The 20115-nt window shown below is 32.7% G+C and overlaps 1 protein-coding gene across 1 annotated transcript in view; it reads right to left on the reverse strand.

Annotated features, from left to right (window-relative positions):
• Positions 1-778: 778 nt before the first annotated feature.
• LOC123661139 overlaps positions 779-20115 on the reverse strand; it is a 43984-nt gene continuing 24647 nt past the window's right edge. The window contains exons 2-4 of the mRNA XM_045596132.1: positions 2848-2907; positions 1864-1938; positions 779-1777 (exon numbers count right to left, since the gene is read on the reverse strand). Coding sequence (XP_045452088.1) covers positions 779-1777; positions 1864-1938; positions 2848-2907 — 1134 coding nt within the window. The remainder of the gene's footprint in view (positions 1778-1863; positions 1939-2847; positions 2908-20115) is intronic.

Genomic DNA, 20115 nt, shown 5'->3' on the forward strand with positions numbered 1-20115 from the left:
ATACATGTACTTTTATTGCTGAAGAAGTCGTAAAGTTTCTAGAATAAGGATAAGTAAGATTCGCAATAAGTTTAAAATATAGTAATTCTACGAACTATAACTAAACAATTATATGGACTAGCTGTAAAAATATTTTTATTATTTTATAAATTTATGAGATGTGTTTTCGGTTAAAATGAAAACTAAGTGGCAATTTGATACATCATAGCGCTTTACAAATATAGTTTAGAAGACTGCAAATAATTTAGGAATACAAATTTACATACAACTCGGAATTGATAAAAACAACTTACATCTAATTTCTTTAATGAAAATTGCTCCTTATAACACACATATTTACAGCACATTATACTCGTAATCAAGTAATAATTAGAAAATTATGGTTTACCAACTTCTCATAATATTTACAATGCTAATGTTTCTGGTGTTTATCTTACTGTGATCATAAATACACTTAAAAGTACATTTTTTAATTTACAATTGGCCTAAATCTACGTACCAAAAATCATAATATAGATAATTTGATTTTAGCATATACAATGACTTTAAAAGTTCGTCAGATTATCAAGTATAGTGTAAATTATTATTAACGAGTAAAAGTTCTTAAAGAAAACTATTGCCATGTTTGCTTTCACTGGCACAACTTATTTAATTGTATCACATTTTAAAATCCATTTTCACTGCACTATACTCAATTTATTTAATGCGAAAGTTTTGTTCAACAACTTTAGGAACTGAAAACGCGGTCTTCAAATGACAGCATGTCAAAACTATGACGTCACACAACCACATCCCTTGAAGTGGCTCCGTTGGTTGGAGTTTCGGGAGAAATTACTGGTTGAAAGCAATGTGGAGCAGGAACAAAATCTTCTACTAACTTTCGCTTAAGAACAGAAGATGATCCTACATATACGTTGGTTCCAGGAAATGTACCTCGTCGTCTTCGCCTCCATACAATAGCTGCTAGTACTGCTAACCCAAAAGCAATCATAGCTGATAAGCATCCTAACACTAGCTCTGAATCTGGAGCTCGTTCCGGAACACGTTCCCCTCGCATAGAACTAACTAAAACTGACATGAGTCTATCTCCTTCACTTACTTCTACGTCTTGTACACTTTCAGTTGAAACACGCTGAGCGCGACCTGTGTCAATAGTCATGGTTTCAGACTTTTCATTATCAACTCCTGGTGTTCGAGACACAAGTTCTACTTGAATATGATAAATAGTATCTGGCCATAAAGACAAAGTTACACGAGTGGAATCGGTGAATAAATTTCCTTTCAAGCCACCTCCGTCAACTTCCCAGGTAACTAAATAAACTCCACGGGCTATCCTAGGCTCCCAGGCGATTTCTCCAATCACGAGAACCTTTTGATGTATAAGTGATATTTCCTTGAGGATCCATTTATGTTCATCATGGTTGGAGGTGTTCGCGTCATGAGCAACCCAAGTTTCATCTGGACTGTAGATTGTAACAAGCCCCTGAGGGTCAACAACAAGTACGCGAAGGAGAGCTCCCTCATTATTAGAAGGTACTCTTGTAGCTAAGGCTTGGGTTTGAATGATTTGTCTCCAAGGTCCTTCCGCAGCTCGACGCATTACTACGTAGACGAGAGGAGCTGGCCGAGAAGCCGCTCGAGGAGCAGGTGGTGGCCAACGAGCTAAGGCTCCACTAACTCTCATAACACCTTCACCCTTGGTATGAATGACTGGTTGTGTTTGAGACGCTCGGGCTGCCTCCGTGTGAAATTCACAGGCTACCTTGCAACCAGGAAACTGTAAAAAACATAAAAAGTTAATACAAAATAATTCAAACGATGGTTAAGTGTCCCGACATTCTAGATTATAATAAGACTACTTACGCAGATATCCATTTCATCACAAACAGCACCCCAAACTTGGAAGTTGGATTGGAGTAGTTCGCAATTTTCCCAGCACTGCAACAATAAAACTTAATTTACGGACTCTATCTTGAAAAATACAAAATGAATGGCAATAAATTAATATAAATACACATCTATATTATGGACATAAATATATGAATTTATAATTTAAAAAAATATATATTTCGATGAAAAAAATTAAACGTAACCGATTAATTTTTATGACTTGTTTTGTTAATACGATTGATGATTAAATTTAATTAAGTTTATCAATAATAATACAACATAAAATCATATCTGACAATAGAGACTACGAGACAAACGGAGAAAGATGGCCAACAGAAATATAGCATTTGTCATTTGAAACACTCATTAGTTGGAGTTGACGTTAACTTGACACCAACTCTCGGCTCGGTAAGCTTTAATAATTATGGGAACGGGTTGAACCGTGGTTATTAATTACTGGTATTGACAAAATGTCCTGTCGCCTAGAATCTGCGGAGTCTTTGAAGTGGCAATTTTATTGATTTCAGCAAGAGAATTCATTAGTATTTAGTCTAAGATTTCTCACTTGAATGGGACTCAGTTCGTTCACTAACCTTATGAAAAGCACGTAACATCCTACTCAATAACAATACTAAGCCGATGTTAGTGTCTTGTAAGGGTGTTTTTATAGCATTGAAGTATACGGCTTAGTGATGTGTTAAATATAAAAGTATGTATGCTATAGTGCTATTATTAATATTTATAATATTGTATAAAATATGTTTTTATGTTATTATTAAATATTCATATTTTATTTTTAAAATTCTAACTAAATGATGAAGGTAACGTTAAATTGGTACGCATAAAATACTTTTTATAAAATTTGATTTAAAGTCGTACGCTAAAATTAATTGGTATTAAAATTGAATTATTACTTTGTAAACTGTATTGGATCAAAAAATTAAAGTAAATCCTCACCATAAAACAGTCGGGGCCCTGCAAACACGATGACTCCCCGCCAGGTCGGGGTGCCGCGAACTGTGAACAAATAAAAGCTAACTTTAAATAAAAATCGTTTAATGTATAATTAAACAAACAAAAAGTTAACAAGCTCCAAACATTCCTTTTGCAGCTCGACAAGCTGATAGAGACAACAGTGTTTACAATACGACGCCCATAACGTATCGAAAAAAATGTGTGGAACATTTGCCTTTCAAATTAATACTTATTTTATAACTGTTATTTGTTAAAATATGAAGTTTATGATCAATTTATTAAACGTATTATAATAAATCTTTATCCATAAATGGCAAACGGGGCATTAAATATCCCATTGTATATTAATTTATTCTACTTTTTTCTATCAACAAAAATAATATGGCATTACAGTAGCATTCAGGATATAATCTACTAGAGCTAGAGGAGTATTTGACCGCAAAACACTACTAAAGTTAGCCTTTAGCTTCATATTGCGGTTTTATCCTGCTCAGGAGGATAAAGATTCACTCTTACATAAAATGTCCTATTTTTGAGGTCTTCATGAGAGAACCGGATCATTAAATCGGCACTAAGGTATAATAAAGACCCTTCAAGGGTTCACATTTTTTTTCCTAAAATATAAATTCCAAAGAAATAGTAGGTACATCTTGAATGAGCAATTCGACTTAAAAGGAAGTTTAACAAAAATCTTTACAAATTTTGTAAAGGTAAATTAAATTGACTTAAATGATTGTAGAGGATTGCCTTAAAAATAAAACGAAACGTAAGCAATCAAAATCTCCCAAACAAAAGAGACTAAAAAGTAGTTTGCCGGTAATTCGACATGCAATCAACCAGTTCTTATAATGATATATACCCGATAACAAAACCTTTTTTGGAATCGTAATGAACATTCGAATTCTTAATTAGCGTTCCATCGCTCTGTTATAAACGAAGTAAATATAAAAATGGACTTTTAATTATTCTTCAGAAGCCAACACATTACGCGTTATCTAAGTCGAGAGAGGGTTTTATGTGAATAAAAAAACGAAAAACGAAATGGTGAATCGAGCGCTCAGCTTAATGTACCTATTTGATAAAAGTGATGGGCATCTGCTTACTGTCTGTCGATGGACCGTTTTAATTGCATGATATGGCAAAAGCGACAGTTCTCGGATACATACAGTGGCACGAACATGTCAAATCTTTCGTGCCTTGACGAAGGGCTTGTGTTTTCTAAAATAAAGATCGTGATGACTTACGAGTTTGTTTAAAGATATATAAATAAAATTTAAATTGATTTTCGTTTTTTTTTATTTGAGATTGAGTGCGTGTAACAAAGGCGTACCTTTGGCCGTGATTTGTCAATTAAGTTAATTTAAAATACTCATCGTTATTTGAACATAATATTGATATATTGCTTATTTCAATGCAATATTTACTCATAAATACTATTTGCAATTAACGTTGAAGTACTAACGTGACCATATCGGATCTTTGAAGTAAGCTTCTCAGATACTTTAACCTCTATCATCATACTTAGCAATGAGAAAGATCTTTAATGGGCCTCGTATCTTGGTTAGATAACGAAATGTCTCATTACTTTTAGTGTCATCTGATATAAAATTGCAGTATAAATTGTTTATAAGAAGATAACGTTTGAAATATCAACACTTGTATTTTATTACTATACATGTACTCTTTTGAATCATAGATATGTTTAGTATAATAATTTTTGCAAACACATACCTAGTGCTTTGATTATACGAGTGATTTGCATTGCAATTAATAATCAATCAGTCAAAGAAATAAAATTCCCCTAGTGGGTCACCATCATTGCGCTTAATGACGCCAATCTCTGACATTAACCATCAAACAAGCCCGACGTCCATTATTAGATGTAATCATCGTAATTTTTCACACAATTTATTTTTTTGGATCACGATACAACGCAGGAGTGTTATTTCACGTCAACTAATGATAACAAAAAATACTCTCGAGAGTGTTACGCTTCATGCTACTTCGATACATAAAACCTCAGTTTATTTACCCAATGAATCATAATATCTTTTTTTAAATTGCTTTCGAGGAACACGCGTACAATATAATGTATAAAGATAAAGCGAGTCGAGGAGTTGCCTCATTAAACCTCAGTAAAAGCAAATCAATCCAAACGTTTACTAAAAACACGAAAATTATAATTGTGTTTGCAGGCAAACGAAGAAAAACTGACTTCAGTTATATCGACAAGTAATACAACGTAGGTAGACGAAAAAATAGTCAAGTAAATACGCATTATCAAAGATTACTTCAAAAGTTGTTATCAGATCTCGATGAAATTTAAATGTGATCACATGATAAACATCGGCTTTCGATTAAAATAAAAATCATTAAAATCAGTACATCCAGTAAAAAGTTATGCGGATTTTCGAGAGTTTCCCTCGATTTCTCTGGGATTCCTTCATCAGATCCTGGTTTCCTTATCATGATACCAAACTAGGGATATCTCCTTTCCAAAAAAAAAGAATTATCAAAATCGGTTCATAAATGACGGAGTTATTTCCGAACACACATTTAAAAAAAATATACAGTAGAATTGAGTAACCTTCTCCTTTTTTTGAAGTCGGTTAAAAAAATAGAATAAATTCGATCATAATATAGTATTGTATCCTACTTCCTCCCGAAGAATTTGAAATATGAAAGTTAAACAAAACAAAACTGGCGAATACACTTCGGCAAATGTAAAGGGAAGTGAGTGAATAATGAATGATGATGATTGAAATCAGCTCGACGAGTGGTTCGTATTTGTGTTAGATGCCGCCACAGATTACTCTTTTGTTAATCATACAACGCTTATTGAATATTATTTAATTAATCTTTCGTATTTGACTTCGGACACCGTTATAGAAAGTGGAAGAAAAATGAATTGTAGAGAGCGAAAGCTAGTTACCGGCTTTTGAGTTATGTAATCATCAACAAAAGTATTTGATTCCACTAACAGGGCTGGTAACGGGTACTGTCCAATCTTCTACACGAACTCATCTATTAATGTAGACAGAAAAAGGACTACACTTTAAACGATAGGATATCATAAGCTAACACTTAACATTTTTGAAGCGCATTAAAAATAATCGTTTATAAGAGAAACTCGGGCCACGTTTAGATAGAAACTAATCGATCGATAAGCACATACGTCCATTTACAATCAATCTATCAGCGTTCATAATATAGTAACTACCGACGATCTTCATTTATCATTTTTTTTTGTGAGTAGCGAATGGACGCTTTTGGGGGTTAAATTGAAGATCCAGAAAGTAAACATTAATGCTATTCAATATGATTATTTCCATTTACGCTGTTTGTTTTTTGGCTGTGTATTCAACATACTTATTTTTTTTTTATTCGTTGAAAAAGTATGGCACTTGTCCAATGTCGCAAGGTTATCTGTATTAGATATTGTATTAATAAAAGAGAGAATGTAAAATATTTCATCCAAGTCGAAGTGTAATCTTAAATTTTCATCACATAAACGATATCAAATGTTAGGGTCCGGTTTAATAAACAATAGTGAGTGCGACATTTACAAGTAAAACAGATAACCGTGGAACCCTTAAACACCTAGCAATCTCCTCTACAAAAAAGACCCAAAGAATATGAATTATGATTACACATAAAGATAAAATACAATCTGAGCTAGCGCGCCAAATGACGGAGAAAAAAATGTAATTTTCTCAGGAGAGGTATGACCGCGACGAAGACCGTAGCAAAAATAAAGGAATCCGGTTTGACTATTACACTAAAGAAGGTATATCAAATTAAAGAGATTAAACCAGGAGCTATTACTCTTAATTTGAATGAAATTAAAAGTAATTTTACTTTTCCTACATTTTTGTAATCGTTCAGACGCAAATAGCCCTTTACTTAAAACTCTGTGACCTAAATTTAAATACAATTTTGTGTTTCGCTTCAAATATACTCATATTTATTAAATTACCTCTCTTTGTACCTTTATTTGAGTACAATAGGCTTAAATGAAGCTAGTCTCGGCTCTAGTCAGAATGATAATTTCATAATCTAAATGCAAATTAAAATATAAATGTGTTATCTCATTATTTCCTCAACATTATTTGTGTCTATATACAAATGTATGTTTTTATAATTTAATTTTAATATAATACCTATCAAATAGCTAAAATTATAATATAATAATTAGAAAAAAAAAAACTTCAAAAGCTACCTATATAATGAACATGTATCATACTGTAATATTAAAAGTCGTTAGGCAAATATATTATTTAAAATAAATCCCATTAAAGTAAAATTAATAAGTGAACGTAGTTCAAATGTGTGCAGTATCTCTACCGTACGTTAGTTGTTATTTTATTTGATCCGAAGGTAAACTCTATTACCGGACGGTTTTTACTCGTAGAAATTCAATTTCAGCTTCCAGCGTGTTCTTAGTCGAAACTAGGTTATTGGATATGGAAGACAAAAATGAACGGAAATGTTTTGACACTGATGAATAAATATTGACGGAGATGTCTGATATAGGGGCAATTTGAGTTTAAGTTTCAAAATAGTAGTATTATTGCGTTTTAACATTCTTAGGTAACATTTTTCGTCATAATTTCAACAATCATGTTATGCTTTTAACTCATTATTACATACGTACTAATTAAATGTTATTAACTAATACAAAAGTTAATCTTTTTTATCAAACAGACTTGTTACAAAAAGTTATCCATATAGATGATGTTTCTCAGATTAAAAACGATAAAATGTTCGCACATTTAATACAACTTTTTGTAAATATTGAAGTATATTAATAACTCATATGACTGCCATAAATGAAAGAATGTAACCATTAGCGATTCCACTGAGACCACCAATAGACGTCGTTTAATCGTTATAAAAAATAGATATCATACCTATGATACTATTTCTTGGAAAAGAAAACGTGCGTGCGTATTGACTAACGTACGTTCTCATACATACATTACACTAAGAACATGTCAACATACGTAATAAACGATTAATGAAAGATATAATAACCCCGTTGGCAATAAAAGATGGCATCGGCATCATTAGGGCGCGGCTTCGATATGAATTTTTCATGAAATATGGACCCGTACAGCTTGCATTTATTGCTTCGAGTACGAAGTACAGCTCGGTATATATACATCGATTGTTATAATACAACTTTTTTTCATTTATTGACAATTCCTTGCAATTTTATCTTGTTCCGAACGAGGCTGTAAAGTATCTTTTATTATATTTAATACGTGATGAGGAATTCATTAGCTCGTTTAGATTGTCTAGCTTTTTGTTTTATACGCTTGTTAACAAAGGTAGGCTTTTAAAATAAGTAATTGAAATAAAATATTGAATACAAACTTTTTTAACGCAGTTTAACAAAATTAATAGAAAGTCTCCATACTATGCACTTAACTTATACCTTAGGTCGAATATTACGGTATTACCTTTTACAAGATAGCTAACATATTATTATGAACTTAATGTAATTTGATAATAACGAGCATTTTTTTCTGAGCTAAGAAAACTGTTGACCCATTTTCCTATTATACCTATAGCGGCGCGGTATCCTGCCAATTTACTTTATTGACGTTACATTATAGCATCATTCAGTTTTTATAACCTGTGCCGGTTGAACCGTCCCTCTATAATTATGACCATATCAAACTATCCTTAAGCTATTTTTAAATTGCACCTACACCGTTCAAAAATCTATTTCAGTAATAAAAGGATAATAAGCATGCGCTAATATCCACAATAACTTGATTGGCACCTTTGGAATCATAAATTTTAAATGCTATCTTTATATACAAATTATTCATTAAGTAATTATGCATTTGTATATTAATATCAATTAAGAGATTGTTTTATAAGCGCTACTCGCATATCTAAACAAGTTTTTATGTGGTATACGGTATCGGTACCTACTACAGTACCTACTTTGCGAATAACATTTGAATTAAACAGAAACAATGTCACCCGATTAGGTGCAAAAGTAAACTCGCAGTCTGAATTGAATCAAGCGGTACATTGATATAAATGGTCACAAACGAGTACCAAATTTGATTATGTTTCATATAAATGAAACGGGAACACAATCAAGGATTAAATTACTGCCTCATTTCACCTCCCACACGATTGCGAGCCGCTCGCGACACACGTGAGGACGCGACACTACTCGTTGGCAAGTCGCGTTATGTATGGAGGTGCCTTTACATATAATATTGTGGCACATTGTGCGACTCGGCGACCGCATATAAATGCGCTGAGAGCAAATAAAATGGTGCTATAATTTCAAATCATACGGACAGAGAATGGGTGTGGACGGCGCTCTCATTGTGTGGAAATGATGTAACCGCTATTAAAAGTGTAGGTTGTATCCCCTAAATATTTCTTGCAACGAAGACGTCGTAGGGTCATATCGGTATTTTATATCTGGTTGGAGACAATAGCATACATTTACAATAAGAAAACTGGCTTCGTACGTTAAGTGGTTATGGGCTCGCATTTCAAAATCAACGTCAAAATTCAGTTCATAAAACGAATTAATAACGGAATAAGGACGGAGAAGGAATTAAGGGGATTAATAATATTATGGCAAAACAACGTTTGCGGGGTCAGTTAGTATTATATAAATATTTTGATAATTTTGTATACAAGTGTATTTGAAATTTGAATATCAAATATGAGTACAAAGTACAGACAATCGAATGAAATTTGAAAAATACTGAAATTCCAATTATGAAGCAAAAATTTGTAACAGGCTAACAGTTAATGCATTCAAGATAACAGGTTTAAGTATAACTTATAAATTCCTATTAAACTAAGTTTTTACGAACTGAACATAAATCTTTCAAATCCATCGAAGTTGAAGGACAGTGGTATCCCCGTTAGGGATTAATTTATTCCGGTTGTCCCGTTTTGACATTCACAAATATTATATTACTGTCCCTCTCTAGCCGGCCTCGTCGGTTTTTGTGAGTCTCAGAAGTTCCGTGGAGCATGCGACAGATGTGCGCTTGGATGCGGTCCCTAACGAAGCGTGTTTCGATCGGGATAATCAATCAAATCTCTGATTGTTTGACCGGTGATCTTTGATTTCGAAAGTCATATCTTATATTACGGTCGAATATTATGTTTAATCTTCGGCAGTAAAGAGTTTAGTAGCTGTTCGTTTTGTGATAACCGATAAGTAGTTGAAATTTTTTTAATCGTATAGTTTTTTGCCCTAGATAAGCTAACTATGTTTAGAGTTCCGTTGTAACTAAACATTCGTCGAGCGGACTACGGAATAAAAACAACAATTTCAGCAAAACCTTTCAATAATTATAAGAACTTCTTTAATGCAATAAAATTTTCTAATATATATACGAACAAAATGACACCAAATAAATCTAAGAGTATTTATATACACACGTCAATGTTAAGAGGACCACAAATATAATTTTGTATTTCATGCCTCTAATAGATACTGGTGACATATTTTACACACGTTCAAAGTAGGAGGGATAGGAGGTTCCATATTTGTTTAAACACTGCGAATGTTTTAAATCGTGACCTTGATACCACCTCTTGAAAGTCACACTGTCTGTAATGGCTGTCACAGCCAAAGCTATATAAGTTGTTCTCCTATTTTTATTACAAAATCACGCTGAAACAATATTTTTGGCCGCCGACGCCGAAACAATTAATTATTTGAATATGCATGGCAGCCATATTTACTTTTACTTGACCCTTTATACTGTTGAAAAAGTGTATAATTTTTGGTTTTCCAGTACGTTGTTAGAATGATCATAAATGACTGACGATACTAAACAACTTGGCTTCGCAGAAGACTGTTTTAGTGACGTATTTTCTCGTGCACATTATTCTCTGTTTCTAAGATTAAGTTATCAGATCCCTTCTTGTGTTCCTCTTAGATTTTTGCTACGAGCCATTGACGTATCTGATTCTCTTGTTTTTACAAACTCATTTAAAACAGATTAATCTATACAAATAAATAAAATTGGAGTGTCTGTTTGTAATATTTAAATAACCACTTTTAACTACATTCATATGTATGTATACACGGTACATAATACCAAAATAACATTTTTTATAATTTTCGTCTGTCTGTCTGTCTTTCTGTCTGTTTGTTCCGGCTCATGGGTTTGTTCCGGCTCTGAAACGGCTGGATCGATTTTGACGGGACTTTCACTGGCAGATAGCTGATGTAATAGGGGGTAACTAAGGCTACTTTTGTTTTAGTTTTTTATTTTTATTTTATAACTCTGCTAACTTTACAATAATTATTTTGTTAAATTCCACAAAAACACATTATAATGATGCCATAAACTAACACGTAATCAATATTCACTAGTGGTCGCCCAGTGGTCGAAATTCGACCATAATTAAAAATTTAAAATAAATAAAACCTGAAACCTGAAATATAATGAAATTAAAGAACCTTTTAAAAAATATTTGACTACAGACTGACAACAAAAAAGTATAATATGCGTGTGTGTGTCAAAATCATGGTAGTATGTGTAATGTTTTTTTATTGATTTAATATATTTTTATGCATAATTAAAAAAAAAATAGTATTATGCACTCCTTCTTTATATAAACTATAAGTGTACGAAATTTCATACTCCTCCGTCCGCGCAATTTTCTGAAAAAGGGGTCCAAAGGTTTTGCTTTACGTATTTATATCTAGATAACATAGAATAACAATATAATTAAATATTATTCTTGAAATTTAATGCATAAGTATAATCTCTAAAGATGTAAATAAGGAATTGACTTTCTCAGCAGCAAAATAAGAACAGTGAAAAAATATTACTGTCCATACCTTTGCAAAATTACTTACGTTGTTACTAAACTTTCGTCAAGTGGACGACGAAATGACTGTAAATCGCTATTAATTAAGCTTATTGTCGATGTTGCTTTAAGTTTTGCACTGTTTACACTATTTAGGAAGGTAGTAAAAACGGTGAGATCAACGGTGGGTACACGGAACTACTTGAAGTTTCTACTACTAAGTCGTGGGAAAGTGCGTAGTCCGCTCGATGAATGTTTGCTTATCTAAGGTTAAGGGACTTAAATTATTCTAAAGATAAAGTTTGGAACGCGTGACTTTGAAAAAATTACGAAGTACCGAATATTATTTTTGTTAACTTTCATACTCGTACTATTGCAAGTATGGCTGAATACAATAATAGGCCCTGATTTGCGATATGGTCAAGACAAAAGTTGTTAAAAATGATGATTATACTATTTGATCTGATTAACACTAGTATATATCCGTTAGAAAGTCAGCGCTCATTTAAATCTGACACAAGTATATTGAATATAATATCTAACGAGATATCGTCAGCGAAATCACGACGCGAGAGAAGGAAATGCACAGAATGCAGCTCGATACGAAGACCGTTACAAAGCGATATCGGCACCGAATCCAATGGCCGCAATGCGAAAATTATCCACAGACACACTATGCAATTGGGTCATACTAAGTCGACGATTATTTGCAACTGATACTCGGATAATATTATGTGAATCCAATAATGTATTTTTTTTTTTTTGCTTACCCTTTGATTATTTCCTTTGTCTCACCTAAAGTGCTTGCTCTAGATGTTTTAAGCGCATACAAATTTATTGATCCCAGTAGGGCAATTTTTATTTATTTCATAACTGTAAGTGGTAATAAAATTATAAAGGTTATTATAAAAGATAAAAGATTTTTATATCTATTCATCTGTTTTTATATCATTCATTTATGTAAATACATGTATGCATATTGTTATGCATTGTCATATAACACTACTTATTAAAATAAATTGCGCCTGCATCGACTTATATATATATATAGGTGTGTGTGTGTGTGTGTATTGTTGAGCATGAGCACACAATGGTTTCTGAGGTGGTACGACCAAAAAAAAAGCGTAGCAAACTTTTTAACTGAATTTGTTTCCAAAACAAATGAAAAAACTGTAAAAACTTGCTACAAAGTCAATCGTTAGTAGTTCTAGACCAAATCTTTAAAATAGCTCGAGGCGCAAGACACTATTTTTCGCAACTAAGGTTGAAGGCGTAAAGACGACATCAAAATGGTTATGTTTCTCTATGTATCTGATTCAAGTGACACCTCGTTTATTCTGCTTACAGTTTCATGAAAGCCTAGATGCAATCGATTTATTCTTATTTATTATCGAATAAAACTTGTGGATCCGTTTCATCATAACGCCTATAATACTGTTTTTGTAAGTTTATTGAAGTTTAATCATATATATGATGATGATGATGATGGTGTGTTTTTTTCCTATCAATTGATAATGTATGCAATATATGTGTAATTCTTATACAATAATATGTATTGTGTATTGTACACATACATTATAGACGTTAATAACTAGTCTGGCCATAAATATTGTTACATAATTTTTTTTCTTTTTTTCAACTTTTTAATTATTTTAAAATTGGAACACGTATATTATTTTAAAAACTTATTTAAATTTTGCGCCATTTCACATATTTTTTCGTGTTCATTATCAAATTAAAATATGGAATGGGGTGTTAAAGGAAATAGGATTGCAGTGATCGCCTTGCACAAAGTGGGTATGGAGCCGTGGATTATATTCCAGACACTTCAAAAGCTTGGTATCAGCCGTTTGTTCGTATTTCGTACTATCAACAGGTACAGCAACACTTCGTCTGTCGAAGACCAGAAAAGATCGGAGGGCCGCGTGTTGTTAGAACTACAAAGGCTGTTAATGCTTTTAAAGCCAGAATTCGTCGAAACCCCATTAGGAAACAAAAAATCTTATTACGAGAAATGAAGATTCCCACTAGGACTCTGTCACGTATTATAAAACAAGACCTGAAGCTCGGTGCTTATCGCCGATATAAAGGACATGCCCTAAATCAATCTTCACAATTAAAGAGAGTGAATCGATCAAAACGCCTTCTGTCACGATACGTAGGTGAAAGGCACAGAAATATCCTCTTTACCGATGAAAACATTTTCACGATTGAAGAATACCACGATAAGCAAAATGATAAAGTATACGCTCAAAGTCCTAAAGAAGCTGCTCAAGTTGTCGGAAAGGTACAACGTGGTCATCATCCTGCGTCAGTGATGGTTTGGTGGGGCGTGTCTTATCAAGGAGTCACAAAACTATATTTTTGTGAAAAAGGAGTGAAAACTTCACCCAAAGTGTATCAAGATACAGTCTTGATTCATGTTGTGAAACCTCTCAGCAATACACTTTTTAAAAATATACCGTGGACTTTCCAGCAGGACTCTGCACCTGGTCACAAGGCACGAACTACCCAAGCTTGAAACCAACGTTCTGGACTTTATAAGAGTTCAAGACTGGCCCTCATCTAGCCTAGACCTCAACCCTTTAGACTTCAAATTATGTTCAGTTTTAGAGGACATGGCCTGTTCTAAACAACACGGCGACATTCAGTCTCTTAAAAAACCTTTGTAGCAAGCAGTGTTGTAATTTCCCTTTGAAACAGTGCGTAAATCCATAGATTCGTGGCCAAACAGATTAAAGGCCTGTATAAAAGCTAAAGGTGGCCATTTCGAATATAATATTTTTTTATTTTTTGCTGAGACGTTAATAAATATGTAGGTATAAATTTTAATAATATTACATTGCTTCATTTAAAAAAAATGCTTTTTCATTTGTAACAGAACTTATGACTGGACTAGGTATATATATATATATATATATATATATATATATATATATATAAATTACAATTTGGAAATACAAATTAATCAAAATAATTGCAAGTCAACCACGTCATGTTCAAATACTCGATAAATCTTATCTGCAGTTTTCATGATTACGTTGTACAAATCGCTACTTCTTCCTACCTTGCACATATATTTAACAGCGTTTGCTTATTATTTTAGTCTGAATCTGACTGGCTAATGATTTTTACGTGGAGTGATTAAATAACGGCTTTTTTTCTTTTAAGCTGGAAGAAATTCTCTAATAATATTAGCGACTTTTTGATAATAACTAGGATCGTGAACCTCACGTGTTTTTCAAAATATAGTAAAAATATCTATAAGAAAGTACCTATACCAAAAGCATATATTTGGACATATGCTAATTCCGGTTCTAGGTAGGCATTGATTCGCACGCCGTTCGTAAGTGAAACTCTTCTCACTACTGTACTAACACTGTTGTAAATCCAGTAACTTGTTTGCGCTTATTCTGTTCAGCTACTTAAACCCCATAAATAGATTCATAGAATCTTATTATGTACAGCTAGGCGGTAGTCAACGGTGTCATGCTTCAAATCATATTCAATACACCTTATTTGTGATTTCCGTTACTACCTAGTTCGACTGGCTGCCTATCGATCTAAAACGTGAACAATGATATTATTAGTGTATGTAACTGCACGATGCACTTATATATCTTAGGCATTTCCTTGATCGAAATCGATGAGAAACGATACGGGACCCACATCAAACCGAGCTCCGTACCACCAATGACATTGATTACACACGAATATTTATTTTTAACTAATCTCCGGCGCGCATTTCTTTATGAGTGCATTTACGACCGCGTCGGGTTTTATTTTATCGCGGCCGTATTTCAAAAGTATAAAATAAGAGCAATTAAAGGGTTCATAACCGAGAAAGTAAATGGCCGCATTCTCTTACAAATATTTATATAGGCGAGCGAGCAAACAGTAGCGTTAAAAGCAAAGACATGCGTTTAATCCAAGACAAACAGACTGAAAGAATTACACGAGCGGGACACAAGCACCATAAATGCCTCTTCGTTCCCTGAGGGTAAAGAGGAGAGCGAAGCGAGTAAAGTGAGGTAATCCCTCCTAGCTCAGACCGTACCACGGCTTTTAAGGCGAAGCATTCCGGGTTCAAAATGTAAATGACTTGCTTAGAAACTCTCAACTGGATTAAGATGTAATCTGCATATGTATGATATCGTAAACTGTTACGTCGAAGGAATATTTTCACGCTATGTCTTCTAATTGAAATGTCTACGCGTAATATAATAACGATATATTTATGGGCAAATAATACAGTGTAAGATTTTGAAACCATTAAAATATGAAAGTGATTTTGTTTGCTGATCGCGCTTTTACGCTTCAACTGACCCAATCGATAGTCGTGAATTGGCACGCAGGTTTGAAACACGGAGATGTGTAAAATTTGATAAAAGTGCATTCTAACAATACAATAAAGTGTCAATATTATTAAATAAATTAATATTTAATTTAAAAAGTATTTGCCTTAACCATGCATTCTCTGAAACGTAAGAATGGGCATGCGCCATAGACACTTGATGTCGCAGTTCTGCCGCTAATTACGACTCCACCTTGTACTCCACTCAGATAAGTAGAAAAGGGATGTCATATGATGATATGCGCAATCATTTGTCATGCATGTCCTATTCTTTTCGAGACGTCATTGTTTGTTACTAATCATCATGGGCTGGAGAAAAATTATACTTGAGGATAGATAGATACCTACATATAGTTTTTTTATAACTGATTTCAAAAAAAGAGGTCATTTGGCCCTATTTAAAATTAATTAAGAGATCTGATAAGAACTTTTTAGTCTAATATATGTATATGTATATTATATTATATATATAATGTATATTTACTTGACTATTTTTTCGTCTACCTACGTTGTATTACCGGTCGACGTAATTGATGTCGTTTTTTTTTTCATGCGAGCAAACATAATTAATTATATGGGGTTAATAAGTTTTAAGAACTATAAAACCGATAACAAAGTTTGAAAGCAATGTAAATTTTCTCTTTATCACGGAACAGTCTTATCTGTTAAGCGAACAACTACTGTAAAGTCTTGAACTAACCAACTTGTAAGAAGTTAATTTACAGCCAATTACTTCCGTGCTAAGCCGGACTTGACACGTTGAATGCAGACTACAATACAATTTCTTAATTTTACTTCAGTTTAATTATAAAGTTCGTGCAGTATCTTTTTGCTTATACACATGACCTAATATAACAATAAAATATAAATGTGGATTATATTTTCATGTCCATTGTTATCGAAAAGTTTGTTAGTTTTAGTTAAAAAAAAACTTTTGTTAGCATTTAAGTATGGAACCCTAAATGAGGAGGATATTTAGAAGCCCAAATTAAAGCACCGTTAAACCCTATTGCGACTTAATAGTAATTAATCATACAACAAGATACGCACACAGTTCAAAACAAATTAGAAAAATGATTGTACAACAACACACTATGCATTACTGCAACATACGACTATCAAATACGAAATAATAAGGATTTATATTGCGAAGATATTTCTATAATTTCATCAATGCCATTACGTCTGGAATCGATAAGCAATGCATGTGCCTATCCTGAATTACCATTACAGCATACTCTTTAAACTCTATACAAAGAGAACAAAACAAACTTTTGATATGACATCTTGTGCATGTTTTAAAATGACAAAGTTTCGTAATCACCAAAAACTGAGGAAAGAAGCCAGATGCCACAGACAGTTGGAAACAACTGGTACCGAGTTGTTTTATAAAAAGGTAGCTTTTAAAACAAAGCTATAAATCAATAGACGAGTTCAGAGGAAGTGTAAGGCGGAAATTTACGGTGATGGTTCGTTCTGGTCTCGAGATAAATCTATGGAGATAGTGCTTTAGTAGCTTTGTTGTAGATTTTACGGCAACGCTAATCACTTGGGGAGGTGAGGCTCACTGTGGTGATTTAGGAGACCGAAGGATTCTCGGTTGGAATCTACGACCTCTGGATGGTAAATGTAGAACGAGATATTTATTTCATACTCAAAAAGACGTGGAGAAGTTGGGGTATTACGATCTCTTTCGTTAAGATTACTTAAAATAAATTTATTTCTTCCAAAATTATAAAGGACAAAGTTCGTTTATGTATTTAAATTTTGGTTAAGCATATTGTAGTGTTTTAGTTAAAACTAGGGAATAATATATTCTGTGATGTGGCTTAACAACCTAATTACACGTAAGGATAATTTTTATCCAGCGTTTTAGTACGTGAGATGAATATTCATGTCTTTCTTGAGCTTCCTCCTCAAGACTTCACATATGAAGTGCCGACAGAAGCTAATATGTACCTACTAATATAATTATAATTGTGTTTAAATTCGATGAATAAACGAAATAATTCTTTATGCCATGTTTTTTACGTATTATAAAAATAGTACTAGAAAATTTACTTCGTTTTATGGTATTCCATTGTTAAAATTATTAAACAAATTACAAAAAAAAAAGAAATAATTTTCAATCAATTTTTTATTTGACTATTGAAAGATAAGGCGAACAAAAATACTCCATTGTGTACACAAAATTACGTAAAGATATCACAAGGAAGGGTTTATATTTTTTCGTTAGATAAAATCGTTACGCTTCGATCGGTATCCAATTTAGTCACAAGAGGCCACCGTCAGATACCCGAGTCTTTGTCGCATGGTCACGCTCGCAATGCAGGCCGCCTCTATAAGTAATACACTTATTTGTGTACTGTAATTAAAATATCTGAGATCATAAAAAAAACGCTGTTAACTGACGTTGATGAAAATAAATTGGATTGAGAACGGGACCTTTGACTCTTGCTCCAAAGACGTCCGATGCTGATGAAGAAATAACGATGTCAGATTTGATTTTCGAAAACTAGATCATTTTAACGGGATTTCACAGTTTATCTTTACTATAAAAAGTTATTAATTGATTAAATAGATTGATTGATTTATAGTAAATTTTTTGTTTATATATAATATCGTCAATATTATAAATTATAATATTTATATATTTATTGATGATATTATGTAAACCCGTAATAGGTATAAAATACTTTTCTTATATAATGGCGTACGTATCTCTATTCGGATCCCATAGCTCACATAAAAGAAATTACAAACACATTAAGTTTGTATTGTAAAATAAAATAAAGATGAAAGTAGGTTTTTTGTTAATATTAGAAATAGTTATCTTAAAAATTATCATCATGCTTAGTGAAATTAAGATAACAAAAGAGCCACATGTCGACTAAAAAAGTCACTAAATTTTTGAGTATAAGAGAGTAAAAAATCAAGAGGTATGTACTTAATCTTTAAACAATCGACGACATAAGAGCAAGCAAAGTAAGCACTTTAGAATGTGAAGCAAAAAGTAACATTAACATAGTTACCAAGTCAGGCTGGTCACTTAGAGCAACACTACTTAATACTGCAAAAACAATGGCAAGTAAACGCTCCACTGCTACTTACTACCTCTTGCCTACTTATCTGACTTACTTAGCGGGCTTTCTCAGTTTATAGTTTGCTGTGTTGTTCGGTTTCTGTTTTGCTAGTCTTTATTAAGGCAATTTATACAGAAATATAGTCACTTAGAAAATACTATTAAACTATAATTTTGTTTACAGTATTAAGGTCTTTATGATTAAGTGCAGAATATATGTACTTAGATAACAGATTAGTGTGAGTGTTAAACTTATATCTTTTTCAATACTGAATAACAATAATATAGAATTATAAGAAAAATCGAGGTTTAAAACCATTTATATCAACATTCAATATCTCCATACGATTGTACGCCCATCGTATCGACTCGGGATATTCAGCAGATACGATACAAACTAAATCCAGCTTTCTTAGATAAGGCCGGCTCAATGCAGCTCAGCTTGACAAATGGTTGCGTCTGGGAGGTCAAGACTACGAGACTCCCGACATACTTGAAGTATAAAACTGTACCGAAATGAAAAAAGAAAGAATGTTTGCAGTGATTATAGTACACTATTAAATCTTTATTTTTAGTCTGGCGTCACATTTTATCGCATTGGTTGGTATGAATATTATTTCTGCATTATACATAATTGCATAAAATAAGATATAAAATTGTTGAATAAGTATAGGATAAAATCGCTGTCGAGTAGACAAAATATATTTTATTTTACGTGGATGGTATTAAGTTAATACCGTTTTGTATTCTTTTGTACTTGTTGATAATATTTAAACTAAGGAATCAATGTAATTGAAATCGTCATGGCTTTAATAAAGATATAAATATATTTGATACCTTAAATCTGAATTTGTAAGTACGTACTTAATTGTTACTGTATTTTGAAGTTAGACATTTTAATTAACTAATAGTAAAATAATTTCACAACATATTTTATTTAATAATCGTCATGAAAATGTTAGCGTCGCGTGACTACCATAGCAGTTATTTTAATAAAGTT

Source organism: Melitaea cinxia, chromosome 16 (genome assembly GCF_905220565.1).
Source record: "Melitaea cinxia chromosome 16, ilMelCinx1.1, whole genome shotgun sequence".
NCBI lineage: Eukaryota > Metazoa > Arthropoda > Insecta > Lepidoptera > Nymphalidae > Melitaea > Melitaea cinxia.